Source organism: Pleurodeles waltl, chromosome 2_2 (genome assembly GCF_031143425.1).
Source record: "Pleurodeles waltl isolate 20211129_DDA chromosome 2_2, aPleWal1.hap1.20221129, whole genome shotgun sequence".
In the NCBI taxonomy this organism is placed as follows: domain Eukaryota; kingdom Metazoa; phylum Chordata; class Amphibia; order Caudata; family Salamandridae; genus Pleurodeles; species Pleurodeles waltl.
Genome location: NC_090439.1, coordinates 6520135 through 6540405, shown reverse-complemented (window position 1 = coordinate 6540405; position 20271 = coordinate 6520135). Strand labels below are relative to the sequence as shown.

At 42.5% G+C, this 20271-nt stretch overlaps 1 protein-coding gene across 3 annotated transcripts in view; it reads right to left on the bottom strand.

Annotated features, from left to right (window-relative positions):
• Window positions 1-20271, bottom strand: part of CNDP1 (carnosine dipeptidase 1) — a 409207-nt gene that overhangs the window by 214064 nt on the left and 174872 nt on the right. For all 3 annotated transcript variants that reach the window (XM_069219416.1, XM_069219418.1, XM_069219417.1), the window contains exon 5: window positions 2871-2959. In XM_069219416.1, the coding sequence (XP_069075517.1) occupies window positions 2871-2959 (89 nt within the window). The remainder of the gene's footprint in view (window positions 1-2870; window positions 2960-20271) is intronic.

Sequence of the window (20271 nt, the reverse complement as noted above, 5' to 3'; positions counted from 1 at the left end):
TTAGGATTCGGAAAACAAACATACTTGATTAGGATAGTGGTGGCTGATTACATGATCTGGTCTCCAAGGAATTGCTGGCTTTCATAGACCGGATCAGTGCAAAATTAAAAAGAAAACCCAAAGAAAGAAGATTTGCTGGGATACTGACGGGATGAGTAATGCACATGACATTTTTGTTGCTTGATTTCATTACATATTTTTAGATTCATTTAACATGTTCCTCGGCCTTGTGGCCAAAGTTGTTTTGGTGGTCACAGCTTGCTTTTTATATTATTTTCTGCTTTGCAGTAAAATTAGAGATTAAACAGAATGCACACTAGCTTAATAGAATTCAAACTTTTCTTCACAATAACTAGGAAAATTTAAATTTACTTGAAGGTCTATATCACAAATTGGGAGGTAGTGCTGATTTGGCCGGAAATAGGAGTTATTAATGTTATCGGTATTTGTGAAGCGCACTATCACCCACAAGGGTATCCTGGCACTGAGCAGGTGTGTGTGCCTAGCGTGCCCATGGTAGGTTGGTTAAATGAAAATTCAGGTCTTCAGCTTCTTGCGGAATTCAAGACGAGAGGGGAAGCTCCAATTTGGATTGGGAGGCTGTTCCACCCTGTAGGAGTGATGTAAGGCAATGCCAATCCTCCTGATCTGGATCTGTGTATGTGTGGGTTGTTTGCAAATAGAAGCCCTGTGTAGTAGAGGGGAGGTGTTCAGCTGGTTTGTGATGCCACTGTTCGGGTCGATGGGGCCGAAGTTGTGTTCTGCTTTGGATGTGTATATGAGGAGTTTGAAATGAGCGTGTTTGTGGATTGGAAGCCAGTGGAGCTCCCTGAGGTATGGTGTCATGTGAGTTATGTGTGGGAGGCTGAGGGAGAGTCTGGCTGCCGTGTTATGGATGGTTTGTAGTCTTCTAGTGAGTTGGGAGTGTTCCCAAAGTCTAACTTGCTGGTGACTGCATTGTGAGTGACAATGTTTTAGTGTTGCTTGGGAGCCCTTTAAAAATCTACCTCAGCATCTTCAGGGTGTGGAAGTAGGGTGCAGTGCTGGCGTTGACTTGTGACTTGACCATGCCCAGTTTGCTGTTGATGATTAAACCAAGGTTCCTTGCATGGGTGTTGGGTGTGGGTGCGAGTATGGCCAGCCACCAGTTGAAGTCCCATGGTGAGATGTTCTTGCCGAAGGTCACTACTTGTATCTTGTCTATGTTGAGCTTGAGATAGTTCACTTTCATCCAGTTAGAAACTTCAGGCATTGAGTGAACTTGATTTGTGTGTTTGGGGTCTTTCCTGAGAGGGACAGTATGAGTTGCGAACCGTTGCTGTATGACAGGATTTTGATATTGCATGTGGATGACATTGGCCAGAGGGAGCATGCATGCATTGAAGAGGGAGGGTCTACTGATGAACCTTGAGGTATTTCACAGATAAGTTTGTGAGCTTCAGAGGAGTAAGGGCCAGGCAGAAAGCTTGTGTTTTATCTGTTAAGAAGGAGCAGATCCAGCAGAGAGGAGGGCCTTGGATGCCAATCTAAAGCAGGCACCTGATGAGGATGAGGATGGGTGCTGGCTGTGTCAGATGCTGCAAAGAAGTCCAAGCGGATGAGGGCTGCCATGTCTCCTTTCTCAAGGATCAAGTGAATGTTGTCTCTTGGGGCAAAGAGTGCTGTTTTATACTATGGTTAGGCTTGAATACAGGTTGTGTGGCATTGAGGAGCTGGTGTTTGCTGAGGCGGTCGGTGAGGCTTTGGTTGATTAGTTTATATAAGATCCTTGCCAGGTATGGTAGGAGGGAGATGGGTCTGTAATTGGAAACCGTGGCTGGGTCAGCAGATGGTTTCTTAAGCAGGGGTTTGACAATGGAATGTTTCCAGGTGTCTGACAATGTGGCTGAGTAGATGGAGGAGTTGAAGATGCGTGTTAGCGCTTTGGTGATCAACAGTAGTCCTTTGGTGAAGGAGTGGTGGAGGCAAGAGTCTGATGGGGCCTCTGAGTGGATGGTCTTATTGGTAGCAGCGATTTTGACAGTGGCAACAGCAGACCACAAGGTCAGGGTTCGTTCTTCAGTTGTGATGAAAAGTTGAGTTGCAATGGTGATGGGACTGGTTAACGGTTGAAGATGCTGTATGTTGAGGTGATTTTGTTACAGAAAAATGCAGGCTGAATTGGGATTGCTTGTTTTGTGGAACCACCACAAATGTTTCCAGGAAACATTAAGGCATATTAAAACCAAATAAATAAAATCTATAAAAAAAATTGAAGGTCAGAAAAAACATCAGAAATAAATTGCAGTGCTTGGTCATTCATGTATAATTTTTTTGAAAATGACACCCAAGAAGCTTGCTAAATAATTTCTACTCCTCAAATACATCCCAATATTTGACAACCTGAAAGAAATACAGTGTAACCCCAGAAAAGAGTGAGATAGCAAAAAAAATGAAACATACTAAATCTCATCACCCAATCCAAGCTGAGAAGTGGAATATTTTTCTAAATATCTGAAATCATTGACAATATTATATATGTTCCTTGGCTGCCAGCTAGATGCGGGTCTATCCCACTGTCCTACATTTTACAGCAGATCCTTACTGGGCCCATTTCACAAATAGTTTGCCTAGAGGAGGTGTAACCAATCCATTTAGTTCTCCTGGCTTGCTCCTGTGTCTGTAGTAAGCCACAAGTACTTCTGGAGAAAATTACGACTAATTATTTGTTATTCGGACATACTGTTGTTTCAGCACATGGATGGATACAGCAACTGTAAAGAAGGTTGGAAAGGGACGTTCTACACACAGGAATCCTTTTCCTGCAGAACACCAAAAGAGTAGTGTGCATATTGAGCAAAAGGAATACAAAAAACATATTTTATACATGCCTCTTTGAGAGCTGTATATGTTTCCACTGCATGTAGCCAAGCAAGCACGGGTCCTTTGTTATCAGTTGCTCCTCGTGCATAAAGATTGCCTTGAAGAATGAAAAAAATGATTAAAATACATTTCTTTAAAAAATGACTTCACTGTAAATATTAGTATCAGGGGAAGGGGGGTACCATAAAATAGAAGTATTACACATTCCCAACGTGCATATGGTCTCTACCTGGTCAAATGGAAAATTGAAAGACACATCTGTGCATATATCTCTCTATTGAGAATTACATTTAAGATTACAGAGTATGTATCTGTTCCAGCATGGAGTAAAAATTTGATTTCTAAGCATAAGATACAACTCATAAAATCCAACCAGCCTTCTAGAAGCTAACTGTTTGCTAGGGCATTCAGAAGCAATGCATGGATCCCCAAAGTTGAGAATGCATGCCTGTAAATGTGGGTTGTCTGTTGGAGATGAGAGGTGAGAGCCCCACCCAGACGCGGCTGGTGACTCGGCAAAGTGGCGGGCGGGGGCAAACAAAACAAAAATAAAAAAATCTATATTTATATATAAAAATTGAACTTACCTTGTCACCCCGCTGCTGCAGCGTCGCCGCCGCACTCCAGGCACAGGCTCCCAGCCTGCCCTGCTCCAATCATGACGCTGCTCAGAGCAGCGTTATGATTGGCAGGAGCACCCAACGCAATGTAGATTGGGAGCCTCTTCAACTCTGCTACACAGTGCCGGGTTGGAGAGAGCCCTTGTGAGCATGTGTGTTTGGCCGGCCCGAGACAGCCAGCCAAACATACATGCACACTGAGGGGAGTGCTCTGTGCACTCCCCTCACTGCTCGTCACCCCCATGGCCCCTCCCCTTCATAAATAAGACTACAATAAACAGCGTTTATTGTCATTTTGTTTCTAAAGGTTTGCAGCTCCTGGTGCTGCCTCCTCCGCCCTAACAGAGGAGCCGCCCCTGGCCCCACCTATGTCTGGAGCTCACCTAAGAGAAGTGCAAAAATAGTGTACATATCTCCAAAGTGCTATTGGTATGTACATGTCTGTGAAGTGGTGCATGTTTCTCTCATGAGGAAAAACACTTGTTTTACTATGTCAGTTACATGCAGTAGGTGCTTAATTTAGGCTGATGGTTGCAGGTAGTTGGTACTGGCACTCGTTTTCGGGGATCATGAGCTACATTCCACGTCAGACCCACAGCAAGAGAGAGAAATGCAGAAAATACAAAAGAAGGAGGATGAGAAAGAACAGAAAACAATGACAAAGGGAAACATTTTATTAAAAAAAGAACTTGCAAGAGTGAGAACAAAGAATTATAGTACGGTACTAGGTAAAAGATAAAAGCGGGAGGTGGATTCAAGGGTGGGGAAACTTGGTATTAAGTACTCTTGGCATTGTGCTTGATGTGCGCTCCTAAGAACTGCTTTGGGCCTCTGAATCTATTTTTTATTTTTTTTTACAAAATACATAGTGCATGCAGTTAAACAGACACTGTGGTCCCTGTGGCTATAATGGACAGCTGACCATGGGTATCAGGAACTCCAATTGAGTTAACTCCATTAGTCCTCTACAATGGGAATCAGCATTTTAGTACCATCCAGTCCTTGGTGAAGACATCTTATTTGGTTCCACAAGACTCGGTCACATCACTGTGTCTATTCAATAACTACTTGGCTTCATGTGCATGTGGTTGTACCATACTATATTTCCAAATCGGCGGTGCCGTTATTGAGAGCCACCTCTGATTGGACAATAAATGTGAGGGCTGTGGTATGTTTACCATTGAAACTAAAGTTGCTTTCTATGTTGAGGCAGGTCCAGGATGGAAATTCGGATAATGTGGAACACAGTCAGAACTTCTTATATTTTTCATGGCTTCAAATCTTCGGAGTTTCCCACATACTGTCTTTAACATCACAAATCAAGGTGTGCTGTATAGCTAAAAGATGTGTTTCAGTCTGCAGGTAAATGACGTTTTCAAGAATACCATCTTCGAGCTAATGATATTATTAAAGTTCTCTAGCTTGAACAATCCAACCATTGTGTAAAATTGATGAGAGCTCTGGTTCTATTCTGTCTAGACTACTGTTATGATGTTTATTGGATGTCCCTAAAAATCAAAAGTGAAAACGTGAATTAATCCAAAAGCAAGCACCCATGCTGTTCCCGAATTTGTGAAAATCTGACTTCATAACCTTTGATGCACCTCTTTGGATTTAAGCAGTCTAGCAAATACAGTTCAGGATCTGTGCACCACGAGCAAAGGCTACAAAGATAAAAGGCCCATGCAAAAACCCAATTTGGAGCCCCAGCATAGCTCTGCCTGCATTGTCAATTCTAACAACACCAACACAATCTGCAAAATCAATTCCCATATAACAAACATGAAGGAAAAACTATCACGGTTCAAGATCAAAACTCCATGTTAGCCATTACGGCATTCAGGAGGAATTTGAAAACCTTCACCTTTAAGGGAATTTTCCCTTGCGATGTCTGCATCAGGACCACATTCCCTTTATAAAAGATCCCCTCTACCAGTATGAAACTAAACCAAGGATGGGGATACCCTATGTGGATACCCAGTGTGAAGTGAGGCTTTAGGACCACAGCAAATTAAACTTATGATGTTGTGAGCGAAAAGATAAATAATAGATGTATATGAGAAAGAAGGGAAGTGGCATGAACTTTTTCTAGGAGTCAATCAAAGATCATGGTGGCCACAAAACTTCCCAGACTCCAGGACAGCTGCACACAAGACAAATGAAGAGGGAAGCACCTAGGGCCTGATTACAACTTTGGAGGAGGTGTTAATCTGTCCTAAAATTGACGGTAAAGTGACGGATATACCACCAGCCGTATTACGAGTCCATTATATCCTATGGAACTCGTAATACGGCTGGTGGTATATCCGTTACATTTGGGACGGATTAACACCTCCTCCAAAGTTGTAATCAGGCCCTTAGTGTCTAGAAAGAAGACTAGCTGAACCATTAGCACAATTCTAAGCAACAGATCCAGAGGCGAGAGTGAATTGAGAGATGAATAAGAGGAATAGCTGTGGCTTTGTGAAAGATCCCGGAAGCCAAAGTTCTGAGGATCCAAAGGAGAGATATGTCTCTCTCTATCCAACTCCCTTACATACACAGGGCTGCACTACTAAGGGTGGTCTATGCAAATGAAAAGGGTCACTATGTAATTTAATATAAAGAAGGACAAACCCGATGATGTGTGTGTTGAATCTATGAATGCATTTGCTGAGATCTGGGAAAAGAAAGCAGTAAATGTCCCTCTAGAGAACTGAAAGCAGCTCTGATTTCACTGTGAAAGATACAAATTAGTATTAGATCATCACTGGTATCATACACCCGGTAAATATCCTAATCTTGACAAAGATGTTCCTGGATGGCAGTGTGACAGATTAATTGAGTGGTTTTCTAATGTGACAAAGTAGAAGAGAGAAAATTATTAACACAATTAACTAGCTGTTTTCACTGAACATTTGCATGGAAATAGCCCCGGGCAATATGAGAGTCACGGTGCCCTGCTTTCTCCTACAGAAACAACAATACAAACGTCTATATTATCTGTATTGTTGAAATAGTTTTGACGACTGAGAGAACACAGGGATTAGAAAGGCCTGCTGTAGATCAAGCCGGAATGTCTATTTGTTATCACCTTGAATGGGGGTGGGAGAGAAAAGGAAGTGACCTTCTGGTGCAGACAACAAACTAGCAAGAAATACCAAGAACACACAGACCTTGGTTATGAACAAGGATAGCTGAGATCCATTTATATGACACCTGCTGGCCCAGAAAGATCAGATATTTTGACATTGTGTAGTCACTGGTTGAGTATTTGAGATTCAAAATCGTTTTAATTAAGCCAGCAAGGAGCCTAATGATCTAATATGTGTGGGAACCATTTAAAACCAAGGGGGGGTGTCAAGAACATAATGCCAACTGAAGCAGAGTAACCACCCCCTGACCTGAGGGAGGGACTTGACTAGTCAAATTGCACAATCTGCTCACCACACTCTTTGCTGTGTCTGCAACCACAGCCCGTTGTTCACAAGGGTAAATTGTGTTGTGCTTAAAGAAAGTAAAACATCAGGGAGATTTATTTCAAAATAATCTTTATTAATTTTAGCACATAACAGTAACAAAAACAGAACTGTATATCAATGAGACGAGCTAAAAAGAGAATAAAAATAGGTAAGACGCATACCATGTCACTTAAAACAGTGGTTCCCAACCTGTGGTCCCGTGACTGCTTAGAAAATTAAATAATATTACCATATTAGGTCCACAGCTTTCAGTAATGATTTAGTAATTCCAAAATAATTCAGTGGGGGTCCCTGGGTTCCAGTAATGATAAAGTTGGGTCCACAGAAGTAAAAAGGTTGGGTATCACTGTCTTAAAAGGTAGGATATGATATCATGAACATGATAGGTTTTAATCCATACGTAACATCATAGTGGGGTAAATGGTTGGATTTAGTATAAAAAGAGAAGAGAATATACAAAAAGAATTGTCAAGGTTAACTATGTTGTGTAGGTATAGCATATCGTTCTTTGGAAGGTGAGTGGGAGTCAGCCATATCAGGACCTTAGTGGACGGGCAAAGGGCCTGCAGTTTATGGTGGTTTGTTGGAAGCGAAATAGTTATCTACGATTTTGCATATGGATTTATGCTGTGGTTTCCAGGGTGTATGTTGAAGGGCAACATTCTCAGCACCCCTAATATGAGATATCCAATCTAGCCATGTATGGAATGAAGCCTTATGAGTGGTCTTCCAGTTAGAGGTAATTGTTTTGACTGCAAATGACAAGAGATTGAATAGGAGACTGTCAGCGGTGTTCTTGATATGAGGGTCAAGGAAGTCTTTGATGAGGAATGAGAATTCCTTTTTGGGGTGTATGTTAAAATGGTTTGAGATGTGGGAGAAAACATTGTACCAGAAGGTGTTTATCAAATTGCAGAGAAAAATTAGATGGGCAAGATCACTGGTTTCTTTATTGCAATTCCAGCAAGAAGGGCTATCCAGGATTTTCATGGTATGTAAGCATGAGTGTGTCAAGAAGGATTTGTGTAGTAGCCAACATTTGGCTTGGGAGAGTACAGGTGATATTTTATGTGGGATTACTGATTTCCAGATTGCATTCCAGTCTGCCTCAGTTATGGGGTTAGCGGAAGGAGTGGCCTAGTAATCGGTTATTTTTTAAATTTATTTTCTATGACTTAGGTTGTAAAAGTTGATAATATTTAGAAACTTGGTGGCCTAGCAAGTTGAACTTGTGGATGAGTGTTGGGAGGGACGGTTCTTTTTAATGGTGTTTAGATTTGGTAACAGCAGTTTTAATTTTAAGGAAGTTGTAGAATTATTGGTCTTCTAATTGAAATTGTGTTTCTAGGTTCGAGAAAGTCAGGGGAAAGGTTTTAGGGCCTAGCTGTTGTGGGAAAAAGATACCTTAGGAGGTTTGATCTTATTTGGATCCGACAATGTTGCTTGTGTATAGTTTCATCTAGAGGCCTGTTATGTAAAATGTGAAACAGCTAGTGCAGTGCTTCATTTTAGCCAGTGGTTTCCTGTGCGGGGCACCAGCACTTATTTTTGAGGGCTGGAACTTTTTTTTCTATCTCATGCATCTACTGTGAGCAAAAGACACATATGGGAAAGATGGAGGAAGAGAAAAAAGAAAAATTGTCACAAAGGGAGAAAACAGAAAGCTGCAAGAGTGAGCTGAAGGTGCAGGAAGTGGATGCAAATAGATTAAAGAGGCCCGAGATGGAGGAGAGCTTTGGGCACTGGCACGTTTTTATGTACAAATTTAAAACTGAGCTGGTGCCACCTATATATGTGCTGCCTGATAAGGGCAAAATAAGTTCCCATGCCACTGGATTCAAGCTAGCCTGGCTGATGAGGGGTGATACCCCGAAACCGGTCCCAGGATGCTTGTTTCCAGTCCAGGGAAGACCTGGCCTAGCAGTTCAGGCTGGACTGTTCCCATGGGGAACAGGGTCAAGACTGATTTGCATATGACTGGGTCCAAACTGGAATGGCATGGGCAGCAAAAAAACGATGGATTTAGGCCCAGATCACTGTACTGGGGGTGAATGTTTGACAATGTTCAGCATTCCGTCCATCACTTGTTGTTTTTTGCACATTTAATTGTAGCAGCTACATGTTTCAGAGGAGAGCTTTGGGCACTGGCACGTTTTTATGTACAAATTTAAAACTGAGCTGGTGCCACCTATATATGTGCTGCCTGATAAGGGCAAAATAAGTTGGACGCTATATAAATGGAATGGCTGGAGTGCTTTTGGACGTTGTTGCAGAAGATACTCCCCCACTGCATAGGAATGCCCATCCTGTACCCAGGTTATGAAGGAAAATTCTTCCTTGGAAATTATGTTCCTGATAATTCTTTCTTGAAATTTCGAAATTATGCTTTCGTCCGACACAAACAAAAAAAACACTCACAAAGCCAGATTAACTCTTGAATACACAAGTAGTATTTGGCTTTGTAAATGGTGTGTCTGAACAGGCAGGGCAGTGACGGCCATCACTCAGATACACCTTTTTCCTCTTGATACTCAGCGGGTATATTCCAAATAAGCCCCCTGTATCTGTTTGCTGTTGGTGGTCTGTGTGGTGATCCACGCGAACTGTACCCCCAGGCGAGAGCTTCATAATCAGGCACGCAACCGCACGGCCAGGTGCAGGTTTCGGGGGTATAAAGATATGGGAGAAAGACCACTTGTGGCTCTTCCCATATGGTAAACAGTACCGTGTCTGTATCCCTAATTCCATGTCAGGACCGGAGGCGAGGATTATGCATGCATTCTCTTTTTCACTTTAATGTCACAGCAGCTTAAAAGAACATAATGTAAATCACAGAAAAAACATTAAAACTGCATGTCTTTTTGAGCCCAATTGAAGGGGTCCCCATAGCAACTATAGTCCAACCAGATAACAATCTGTTGTATATATTTATGTGACATCCCTTCCTATTCCCTCTTCTTCACTGCTTGCAAGTCAGTTAAGTCCCGACTCTCTTCCCATGCTTAACTTTTGCATGCTGAATACATTTGTGCTGAATACATTTCAGCTAATTTTATTGCCGCTTGAAATTTATTGTTCACGACTGTGATTTTGGTTTGGCGGCAAGATATTAACTGGGTGGCCCGCGCGGCAAGCTTCAGCCCGAGCGCTTTTAGTATTGCATGGGTCCTCCCATTTCGCAATGAAGGAGATCTCTCAGGTAAGGGCATGCTGTTACGGCAGTTCAGTGAGGGCTTGGACAGTATCACACTCGCATGATGAAAGCATTTTGAAGGTTTTACTTGAGGATTCCCTCAGTGCTTTCCTGCCAACCCCTGCTGACACCGCATGACCACAGTAAGTGTAAGCCGACCCAGGCTTGTCAGGCCCACCTCGGGGCTGGGCCCACATTAAGCGAGGATCCCTCACCAGTGACTAAATACATGAGCACACACAGGGGGGCAGCCAAAGTACAACATGCGTTCATATTATTATAGTTGCAATTTCCTCTCACCTTGTGCTCTTCCCTCTATTTAAGACATGGATTCCCCTAGGGACCATGAATACTTCTCCCCACAGGAGGCTAGAGAAACTTGGCCACAGCGCCTACCTCCACATCTAACTCACCAAACCTCACTCTACCTCTGTGACCTCCCACACAACCCTACTAAATTCTCCTGCATTCATCTCACCCTGCTACCATGCTCTCCCTAACCCTTCCACATACTCTTACCCCCTCCGCCCCCCTTTATTCATCCCAAGCCTTTGGATTGAGTAAATTAAGGATATACTCCCAATTAACACTTCTGGATTTCTTTCCTCCTCCACCCCTCCATTACTCCAGTCAATCTAACTAACAAACTCTCATATCCGCGGCTCAAATTAACTCATAATAATACTAAAACTGTACTCATTATTAAATGATACTAATCCATCACTAATTCTTGTTGGGTTCCGGAGTAGCGTGCTACTCATCGAAAAGCGCTTCAACGCCTCGTCAGGGGTAGTAAGCGCTATATAAATACGATTACAATACAATACAATACAATACAATACCTGCAGAGTTAGATAGGGCTTTATCACAAGCAATATTCAGAGCTTCGGCCCCTCTTCAGGAGAACATCGGCAGATTGCCCAAAAGCATCCCAGGGGTGCTCTCTGCCCCCTCTTCCCAAGGCAGAGGGACTAGTGGGAAGCAGGCAGGGGGCAAGAAGTATGTCGCGGGGCACCACAAGTGTTTCAGCAAATTATACAAAACCTTCCATAAGATTGTGTGCATGCTTAAACACGCACCCTACCAGGAGGATGACGAACCCGGGGAATTTGGTGACCTGGTCGCCCCAAATTTGGACCCTGACCCAGGGATTCCACTAGAGGGGTAGGTGAGATGGAGGGGGATATGTCATCAGATGATGAGGGATACTTGGGCAGTTCCTGGGCATAGGCTCCTCGGCCTCTGATTCCCCAGATGGGGAGACCAGACAGTTGGACATGTTTGATCTACCACCTCAGATCCTCAGAATGGACTCTGGACTCCAAGGTGGCAGAGTATGTGTGCAGCAAGATCTGCCAACCCCTAGAAAAGAAGTCTGGGCGTGTCTAAGAGCAGAATGGCCTAGGTGGTGGCCACACCGGATATCGATCCAAAAATGTGCACCTTCTTCAGCAAGTATACGCATGACCTGAACAAGGGTATAGATTGGTCCCAGAAGGCATGCCAAGATAAACTCCTGGACGTGCTGGGGCCCCTCACAAAAATTATAGAGATGGCAGAGCAAGTCAAACAATCAGGAATGCCTATGTCTACCAACAAAGTGTCTGGCTGGGCCCAGAGGGCAGTCTGTCTTCTAGACAGCGCTAATTGTGCCCTGGCAGCGGAGAGGAGGAGATCGTTGCTCATTAGAAAGGACCTCAAGCTGGGTGAGACTGTGACATATGAGGCTGGCGCGGTGGCACAAGGACACCTATTTGGTGAGCCCTTTGTTAAAGAACTGGGGAACTTCATCTCCACTTTCTCAGCCCTCGACAAGGCACAATTATACACAAAAAAAATCTTCCCTGGGAAGGTTTTTGCAGGGGCCATAAGAGACAGGGTATGCTCCTTCGGCCATCCACCCACGCAAGGTCACCCTAACAACAAGGCCAGACGAAATAACAGCTACAATGATGGAATACAGGGATCATTTTTTACTCGAGCAGAAGACCTGGAAGAGGCAATTCCTTTCGGGGAGGCAGAGGCTCCAATTTGTCTCAGAGAGGACAATCTGGTAAGCAATGCCCCTTTGTTCCTCTCCCGAAAATCTAGGGGGGAGGTTAAGTTTATTTGCACACAACTGTGAAAAGATGGCATTGAACGCCTGGGTACTACAGACAGTCAGGGGTTTCTACCTAGTGTTATATCAGACTCCTATCCAGAGAGCACACCCTCGGCCCTTGGTTTTTTCAGAAGAGGAGTCCCTCCTAATAGAGACAGAGGTAAGAGAACTTCTAGCAAAACGTGCGATTCGCAAAACAACATGCTATCCGGACGGGTTTGTAAGTAATCTTTTCTTAGTCCAGAAGAAAGACAAAGGCTTCAGACCTGCCGTAAACCTGAGGAAGTTCAACGAGTGATTGGTATATCGCCACTTCAAGATGGAGGGCCCCCATCTGCCGAGAGACATGCTACTAATGGGTAACTGGATGGCCTGACTGGGCCTCAAAGATGTCTACTTACTTCTCTGTTCCCATCTATCTCCCGCACAGGCGGTTCCTCCAGTTTCTCTGGTGGGAGCAAACATTTGAGTTCCGTGCGCTTCCCTTTGGACTCTCATCGGCCCGTGGTGCTTTACCAAGCTACTACATCCAGAGGTGGAGACCCTTCGCACCAAGGGGGTAAGAATGATCATTTATCTAGATGACATATTGCTCATGGATCAGTCTCAACAACATCTCAGATACAACTTGAACATGACTATTGCCCTGCTGAGCAATCTGGGCTTTGTCATCAACGAGGACAAATCAGAAATGAATCTGACCCAGTAGATTACATTCCTGGGGTTCCTAATTGACTCGACAGAAGCCACCTTGAGCCTCCCAACCTCCAAGATTGCCAAAATGAAAAAGGAAATTCAAAAGGTCCTCATAAGGGACAGAATACATCTGAGACAACTCGGCAGGATAATGGGTCTACTGTCGTCGTCAGTCCAGGCCATTTTCCCTGGACCCCTACACTATGGAGCGCTACAGAAACTGAAAGCAAGCAGGGGGCAAGAAGCCCCTCAGGGGAGGCCTAGCTTACTCAGAACTGCTTCAATGGAGGTTGGACAACATGGAGGCCTGGAATGGCCAAGTGATATTTGGGACAACCCCAGATCTGCTTACAGAATCAGGTGCCAGCTGTCAGTGCTGGGAAGCGAGATGCAGAGAGATTACCGTGGGAGGCAGATGGTCAAGGAGGAGGAACAGTCTCTCTATATCAATTGTCTAGAACTATTGGTGGGGTCCTTCGCGATCAAATCCCTCACCAAGGACAAGGTGTCATGCTGTTTCCTTCAAAAGATGGACAACAACTCAGCGGTCCGCTATGTCAACCATTTGGGAGGGTCTCAGGTGAAAGCAATGTCCGACCTCGCCAAGGACTTCTGGCACTATTGCCTCAAGAGACAGATCTTGGCGACAGTGGAGTATCTTCCGGTCATCAGCAACATGATAGCAGGCTGGAACTTCAGGAATTTTGCGGACAGCAACGACTGGCAAATGAACCACAGCACCTTCCTAGCCCTCATTGACAGGTGAGGCCCATACAATTTGAATCTCTTTGCGTCCCGACTGAACCGACAACTTCCAAAGTTTGTGAGTTGGAGACCGGCCCTGGAAGATCAAGGCCGTGGATGCCTTTCTGCGAGACTGGTCCAAGGACAATCCATATGCCTTCCTGTTGTTTACCCGAGTAGCGACTCAGACTCAGAGACAGAAAGCATCATTGATCCTAACATCTCCGATCTGGAGGTCTCAAGCATGGTTTCCCCTGCTGATGGAGCTGTCATGGGATCTCCTGATTGCTCTGCCCTCGTTCCAGTCTATACACAGAGATCCCCTGGGACAACTTCACCCACTAGTCCTCCCGTGCCATCTAACCCTCATGGCATGGAGGATTTCAGACGACGGTGAAAAGACGAGCACCTTTCAAGGGAGGATTCCTAATTCATCCATCAGACGTGGGCCGCAGGCATAGCCAAGCGATACCTTTCAGCCTGGAGACAATGGCATCATTGGTGCTTGGAGTGACAATTGGATCCCATGGGAACAGGTATTACACATATAATGATTTTTTTGGCAGAGATGGCACAAGCAGGTATGGCGTCAATTCCTTTAGGTCCGCCATCTCGGTGGGTCACAATACCATTGACAACCCACCAGTGAGAGAACACCCATGGGTTCGCAGATTTATGAAAGGCATTAGGCTCAGCAGACCACTGGAACCTTAGTACTCAGGCTTGTGGGATGTTAATTTGGTACTAAGGCTTCTAATGAGTTAGCAGGATAACTTGTACCTGTCGCGCAAAGAACTATCTGCTAAACTAGCTACTCTCCTTTTACTTATCTTGTGCAAGAGGGTTTCAGATGTGCCGGCATTGGATATATCCACCAGGGTCTCCACTCCGGAGAGAGTAACATTTACAATATCCAGGAGAACAAAAACCAATACCAGGTTGGTATCTTATCCCGCTTTTACAAACACTCCTAAGTTGTGTGTGGTGTGTTGCATTAAGGTGTATGAAGAACTGACCAGTTAGTATAGACCAGCAGGTGAGAGACAATTGCTAATTGCAATTAAAAAGCCTTTTAAAGCAGTCTATTCACCCTCCATTGCAAAGTGGGTACAGTGGGTGTTGGCAGAGGCAGGAATTGATGTGAAGAGGTTTGGTACTCATTCCACTGGGGGAGCTATGGCGTTTACAGCCATTCAGGTAGATGGAAGGCTTGAGGACATAATGAATGTAGCAGATTGGTCATCGGAGTAGACCTTCAAGAAATTATATTTCGAGCCTACCTATGATGCCGCAACCTTAGTGGTAAATAAGGTTTGAACATGAATAATCCTCATCTCGGGACCTGACACAGAATTAAAAATGTCATAGCTAACAAGAAGGAAAGTTTCAATTCTATTAAGGACAAGGAGGCGAGGATTATCCCCCCACCCCCAGAGTTTGGAGACCACTTCTTTCCCACCCTAGAACTATGTTGTAATAAGTATGTATTTTCAGTCATGCTTCTTTATGAGTAAGTACAGAATTCTTTTGCATAGTAATAAATTGAAGATGGAGGTGTAATTTCATAAAGTGATGCATGAATACAATGTTTAATTGTCACTGATTATATGGTTGCTTTGTGATTGCTACATTAGCAGGAACAGATCTGTATTACATATGATATTATGTGAAAGTGATGATTGCTCTTGGAAATCTATGAATTGAGACGTTCTCGTGTATATTTCAGACAACATCCAGTAACAGGACTAAAGTGGATGCCGGTGCTTAACTTCCTCCACCGAAGAACAAGGAAGAGGAAGGGACATCACATAAATATATGCAACGGACTGTTATCTGTTTGGACTATACTGTAGTTGCTATGGGGATCCCCTCACTTGGGCTCATGGGACATGTAATGTTAAAAGTTTTTTCTGTGTTTTATGTTATGTTCTTTTAGGCTGCTGTGACATTAAAGTGAAGAAGAGGATGCTTGCATAAGCTTCGCCTTCGTGTTCTTGATAGAACTGAAACTTTCCTTCTCGTTAGCTAGGAAATGTTTTATTTCAGCGCATCAGTGTAGGCCTAGCTCTGATCCCACGGCGGGGCACTACTGTGCCACAGCCTGCACAGCGAAAGCAGTATTTTAAAAGTTAACCTGAGCTCATTACATTATTCTCCTGGCTGGGCTTGCTATTTACAAATGCATAAAGAACAGTTAATAGGAGTCAGCAATAGCATGGCCAATCCCAGATCTTATACCACACCAATTTATAAATTTCAAAATTAAATAACTAGAGAAAGTCTGCGTGCAGCAGACAGTCTAAGTGCCGCCACCAGAATCCTAGGCACTAATATTCAGCATGCATTTATTTAATTATATTTAGAACAAACAACTTGAAATATGGTGCTGTAAATATTGTCCAAGTAAACATCACATGTTCAAAAACATTTTCACAGTGCTATAAAAGTGTTTCAAAGGCACAAAGGGTGCCTGTATCGACGACAAATGTTTACAATTAGGAATATATTTTAAATAGGCAATGGCAAAGACAGTAGGTCTTGCCGGTTCGAGATCCATTGGCTTTGTTAATATTCTTTTAGCCATGTTGTACAGTAATGCAGCTGTTGTGCAGGATGTATGAAAGTAAACAAGTATTTTCAGTGCAATAGGTCTCGCATTTTCTTGAGTTAGAGCTATTGGTATTGTAAATTCAGAACTGGACTTTTCTTGCCAAATAAATTGGTCAACCCTGTCTCATAATTATGTCTTTTCCTGCCATGTTTTGGTGGTCACTGGAGGCTACTCACATCAGAAATCACAAGCCCTTGAGGAGAGACAAGAAGACTGCACTATGTCGTATTGTGTAAATGTATGAACAGAAAATGGAAAATGAGGCTGGAAAAGTATTTTATTTTTACTTTAACAGAATGAAAAGTCTTGCAAGCATTCTTGCCTCGCATTTCAATGAGCAGAGCAGTCTGAGAAGATTTATGGCCCCAATAAAGGAGATAAGCAATGCCCTTTGTGTGATGTTGTGAGTGCTGGCAGCAGGGGGCCCTGGAGAGAGAGACTTGAGATGTGATGGGAGGCTAAGCAAGAGAGCATATTGTGGCTTTCGTGAGCAGTCAGCTAAATGACCGGGTATTTCTTTTGTAAAATAAGCTAATATTAGGAGCCAGAGGTTAACGAGGACAGCACTGGAATAAAGCCAAAAAAAAGTCAGCAAAACAGGAGTAGATGGGAGGAACAGAATGCTGCAATAAAACGCAGGCAGCTACCAGCCTAAAACACTCACAGAGGCAAGGGGAGCACCAAAGAAATAACAAAAATAGCGTCACAGCAACAGATATATAAACCATAGTGGAATAATACAGTAGTTGGTCACTTCTCTGAAACAGAAAAAGGAGGGAGAAAAAGGCAGAACTGACCACTAGCAAGCAAGAATTTTTAAAGGACGCTGCAGCCAAAAAATGAAATAGTTTAAGCCATAAGATGTATACTAAAAGTATACACATGGTTGAACGCTTATGCTCGACCTAAAAAACTGCGTTATGACACAGCCAGCATTGACCGCAACATATTACTTCTTTTCCTTAGAGGTGGAAAGCTGATCCTGATACTGTCTGCTATTTTCCGAACACCTATCCCATTGCCAGTGTTTCTCCCATAATACTCTACTCATGTTTTGTTCCTTCCTCTCACTAAAGTTTCTGTTATCTCACCTCTACCACACTAATTAACCTTTACTTTATTGCACTGGTCCCTGGACTTCATCCTCAGCAACTCTTCATTCTTAGTGTGACAGAACATGCTTGTTTTGGAGTCTTACTTTCTAAAATACTTAACAGCCATTTGCTGAGTCACCCTTTGTCAATTAATTTGTCCTTTATCTGTGCTAATATATCACTTGATAGTCAGAAGGGATTCAAGTCCAAATAAATATATCCTTTCCCAGTGCATTAATTTTTAGAGATCACTGATGATGTCACATGGTCTACTTTTTATGGTGACACCATTTGATAATAATTTGATGATAACTTTTATGATGATACAGCTTGATGATAATTCCTACTCTACTTCTTACAAAGGGAAAAGGTACCAGCGGTTGAGGCTAATTTAGACATTCTGCTCTTCTGCTTTGATGCAGCCACAGGGATGAGGCTCTACTTTTATAAAATTTCATATGACATAGATGATTAAATAGAAGAGATTCTAATTAAACGACTAAAGACCTGGCTTTTAAACTTTTTCTATCATCGCATATTTCCTCATCTGTGTAACTATACAGTGTTCCTTTTCACTGTTTCTCAGTATTTCACTATCTCATCAGAGTAAATCAAACTAAACACAATTCCTGCACTGAAACGTTTCCTCTTTAATATGGAAATGGCTTTTAAATCTCCAAATGACAAACTTTTCAAAAGTGCAAGCCACTGGTTATCTTTCAGGTGAAAGGGACAGAAATAGTGGTGCTGACAGTGATTGACAATATCGGGAGGGGTGTTGATGCTGTCAGGACATTAGGTCTCTAGCTACATTTATCAACATTGACCACTATTTATTAATGACACAATTCCAAGTGGCCAGCTCTGAGGGTCAGGTGATCAACTGGTTGCAATCCTTTTTGATTAAATATACTCAATCAATCCTTTCATATTTGATTCTCAATCCCAAGAGCTCAGTTGTGGAGTCCTGCATTGCTTAGTATTATTACCTTCAAGCAGGGGGCCGCTTTTCTGTACACGCTAAGATCACACAGCTTACTTTCAACCTCACTCAAGCCTTAAACTAGGCCATGACATGCACAGAAAATCCACACCCAGAAAAACCTTGACTTTCACTAGATGGGGATGGCTGAAAAACTTTTTAAAGTGAAACTCTGTTAAAAAATTAGGTCTTGCTTGTATTTAGAATCGCCACAATCTGGGAGAAGACATCTGGCCTACAGGACATGAGCCAATGCCCGACCCCTGTCCAGTACATATGCAATCTGAAGAACATAATAAGCTACAAAAATTAATGTCAATGTGAAGTTACTGTTATTGAAGAAGAATCAACAGGAAAATCAAGACTTATTCCCAGAGAGTACTACTTGTATACTAGAAAGTTCAGAACTTCTACAACATATTAAATCAGGGCTAGAAGATATGAAACAAAAAAAGGACAAACATATATTTGTAAGAAACAAATAATCTTGTACACGCCCATGCCTTTTGGGTTCTAACAAAATGGTTTTCCCACCTCATGGTTATCTGACCTCATTTAATGTTGAGAAACAGAGCTTCAGCTAACTATAAGCCTTGATTCCAGGCGTCTCAACTTTAGTACTCTGTCACCTCCTCTCTCATGTTTTTTCACCACCGCTGTGCCAAAAAATCTCATGTGTAGCCAGTCAGCTCCCACATGATTTTTTAGGTGTTTAGTCATTGCATAGTTGCTATCACCATTTTGGACTGCCCTTATATGTTCTAGAATTCGTTTTCTTAAAGGGAAACGGTGATAGCAACTATGCAATGACTAAGCACCTAAAAAACATGAGAGAGTAGGTGACAGCGTACTAAAGTTGAGACGCCTGGAATTAAGGCTTATAGTTAGATTAAAAACCAAGACCCCATATGGGATCAATGGGGATGAAGAATTATTTTGTCATCTCTAATTTGTTTTAGAATTCTTAAATTTTTGAATTTTTGAATAAATATACCTGGCTGTTGCTTTTCTGAAAGGGTGTGTGTGATATGTATATGAACCTGTGTGAAATCAGGATGATTACAGTATATATATAGATATTGATATACACATAGAAAAATATGTTTAACTTCATAGTATATGTAAAGAGCTGTTTGGATAAATAAGCAAGGCAGGGACAGGGTAAAAAAGAGAACTTTTTCTAGAACTAGTCTATCGGAAGATCACCTGAATTGCCGATCTGAGATACAACTTAAACAGATTTAAAAATTAAAAATTTAATAATTTAGAAAATATGAAACTGAAAAAACTCTGAAATGACAATATGGCCAACAGTTTTTTATGTTTATCTCTTTTCCTTCTGTGTGTATATGTTTTGTGACTCTTTTGAAGGCGTCTTTCATTTAGAAAATCTAGACATTCAAAACTTTAAAATTTAAATGTGTAAATAAGAAAAGGTCAAAAAGTATTTGTTTTTAACATTTGTACTATGCTTTATTTAGTTCTGCTTTATTAAGTTGGGATTTGAGGTAATGTGTATTGTGGGTGTCACTGTGTGGTTGGTATATTATATAATGGAAAATTTGGTACAACTACATATCCCAGAATGACCCATAATGGAAGATAACAGGAGAATCTATAAATTAAGTTGTAAATGGATCACTTACTCACCGTGATCAAGACTTGGTGGTTGAAACGCGTTGGTGGTGGTTGGGTTACTCATCCCTGTTGGAAGAATACATTTTCAAACACAAGGATTCCTGTGTGTGCTGTGTTTGGCCTTGTGTCACTTGGTGTAGATATATATATATATCCAAAAGCAAATCCCAAAAAACTGAGGCTCTAAAAAAAGTGGTGGTCCGACCATGGATTCGGGAATACCCAACAAACAAATCAACACATATTCTTGTAACCACAAGAAAGGTCAG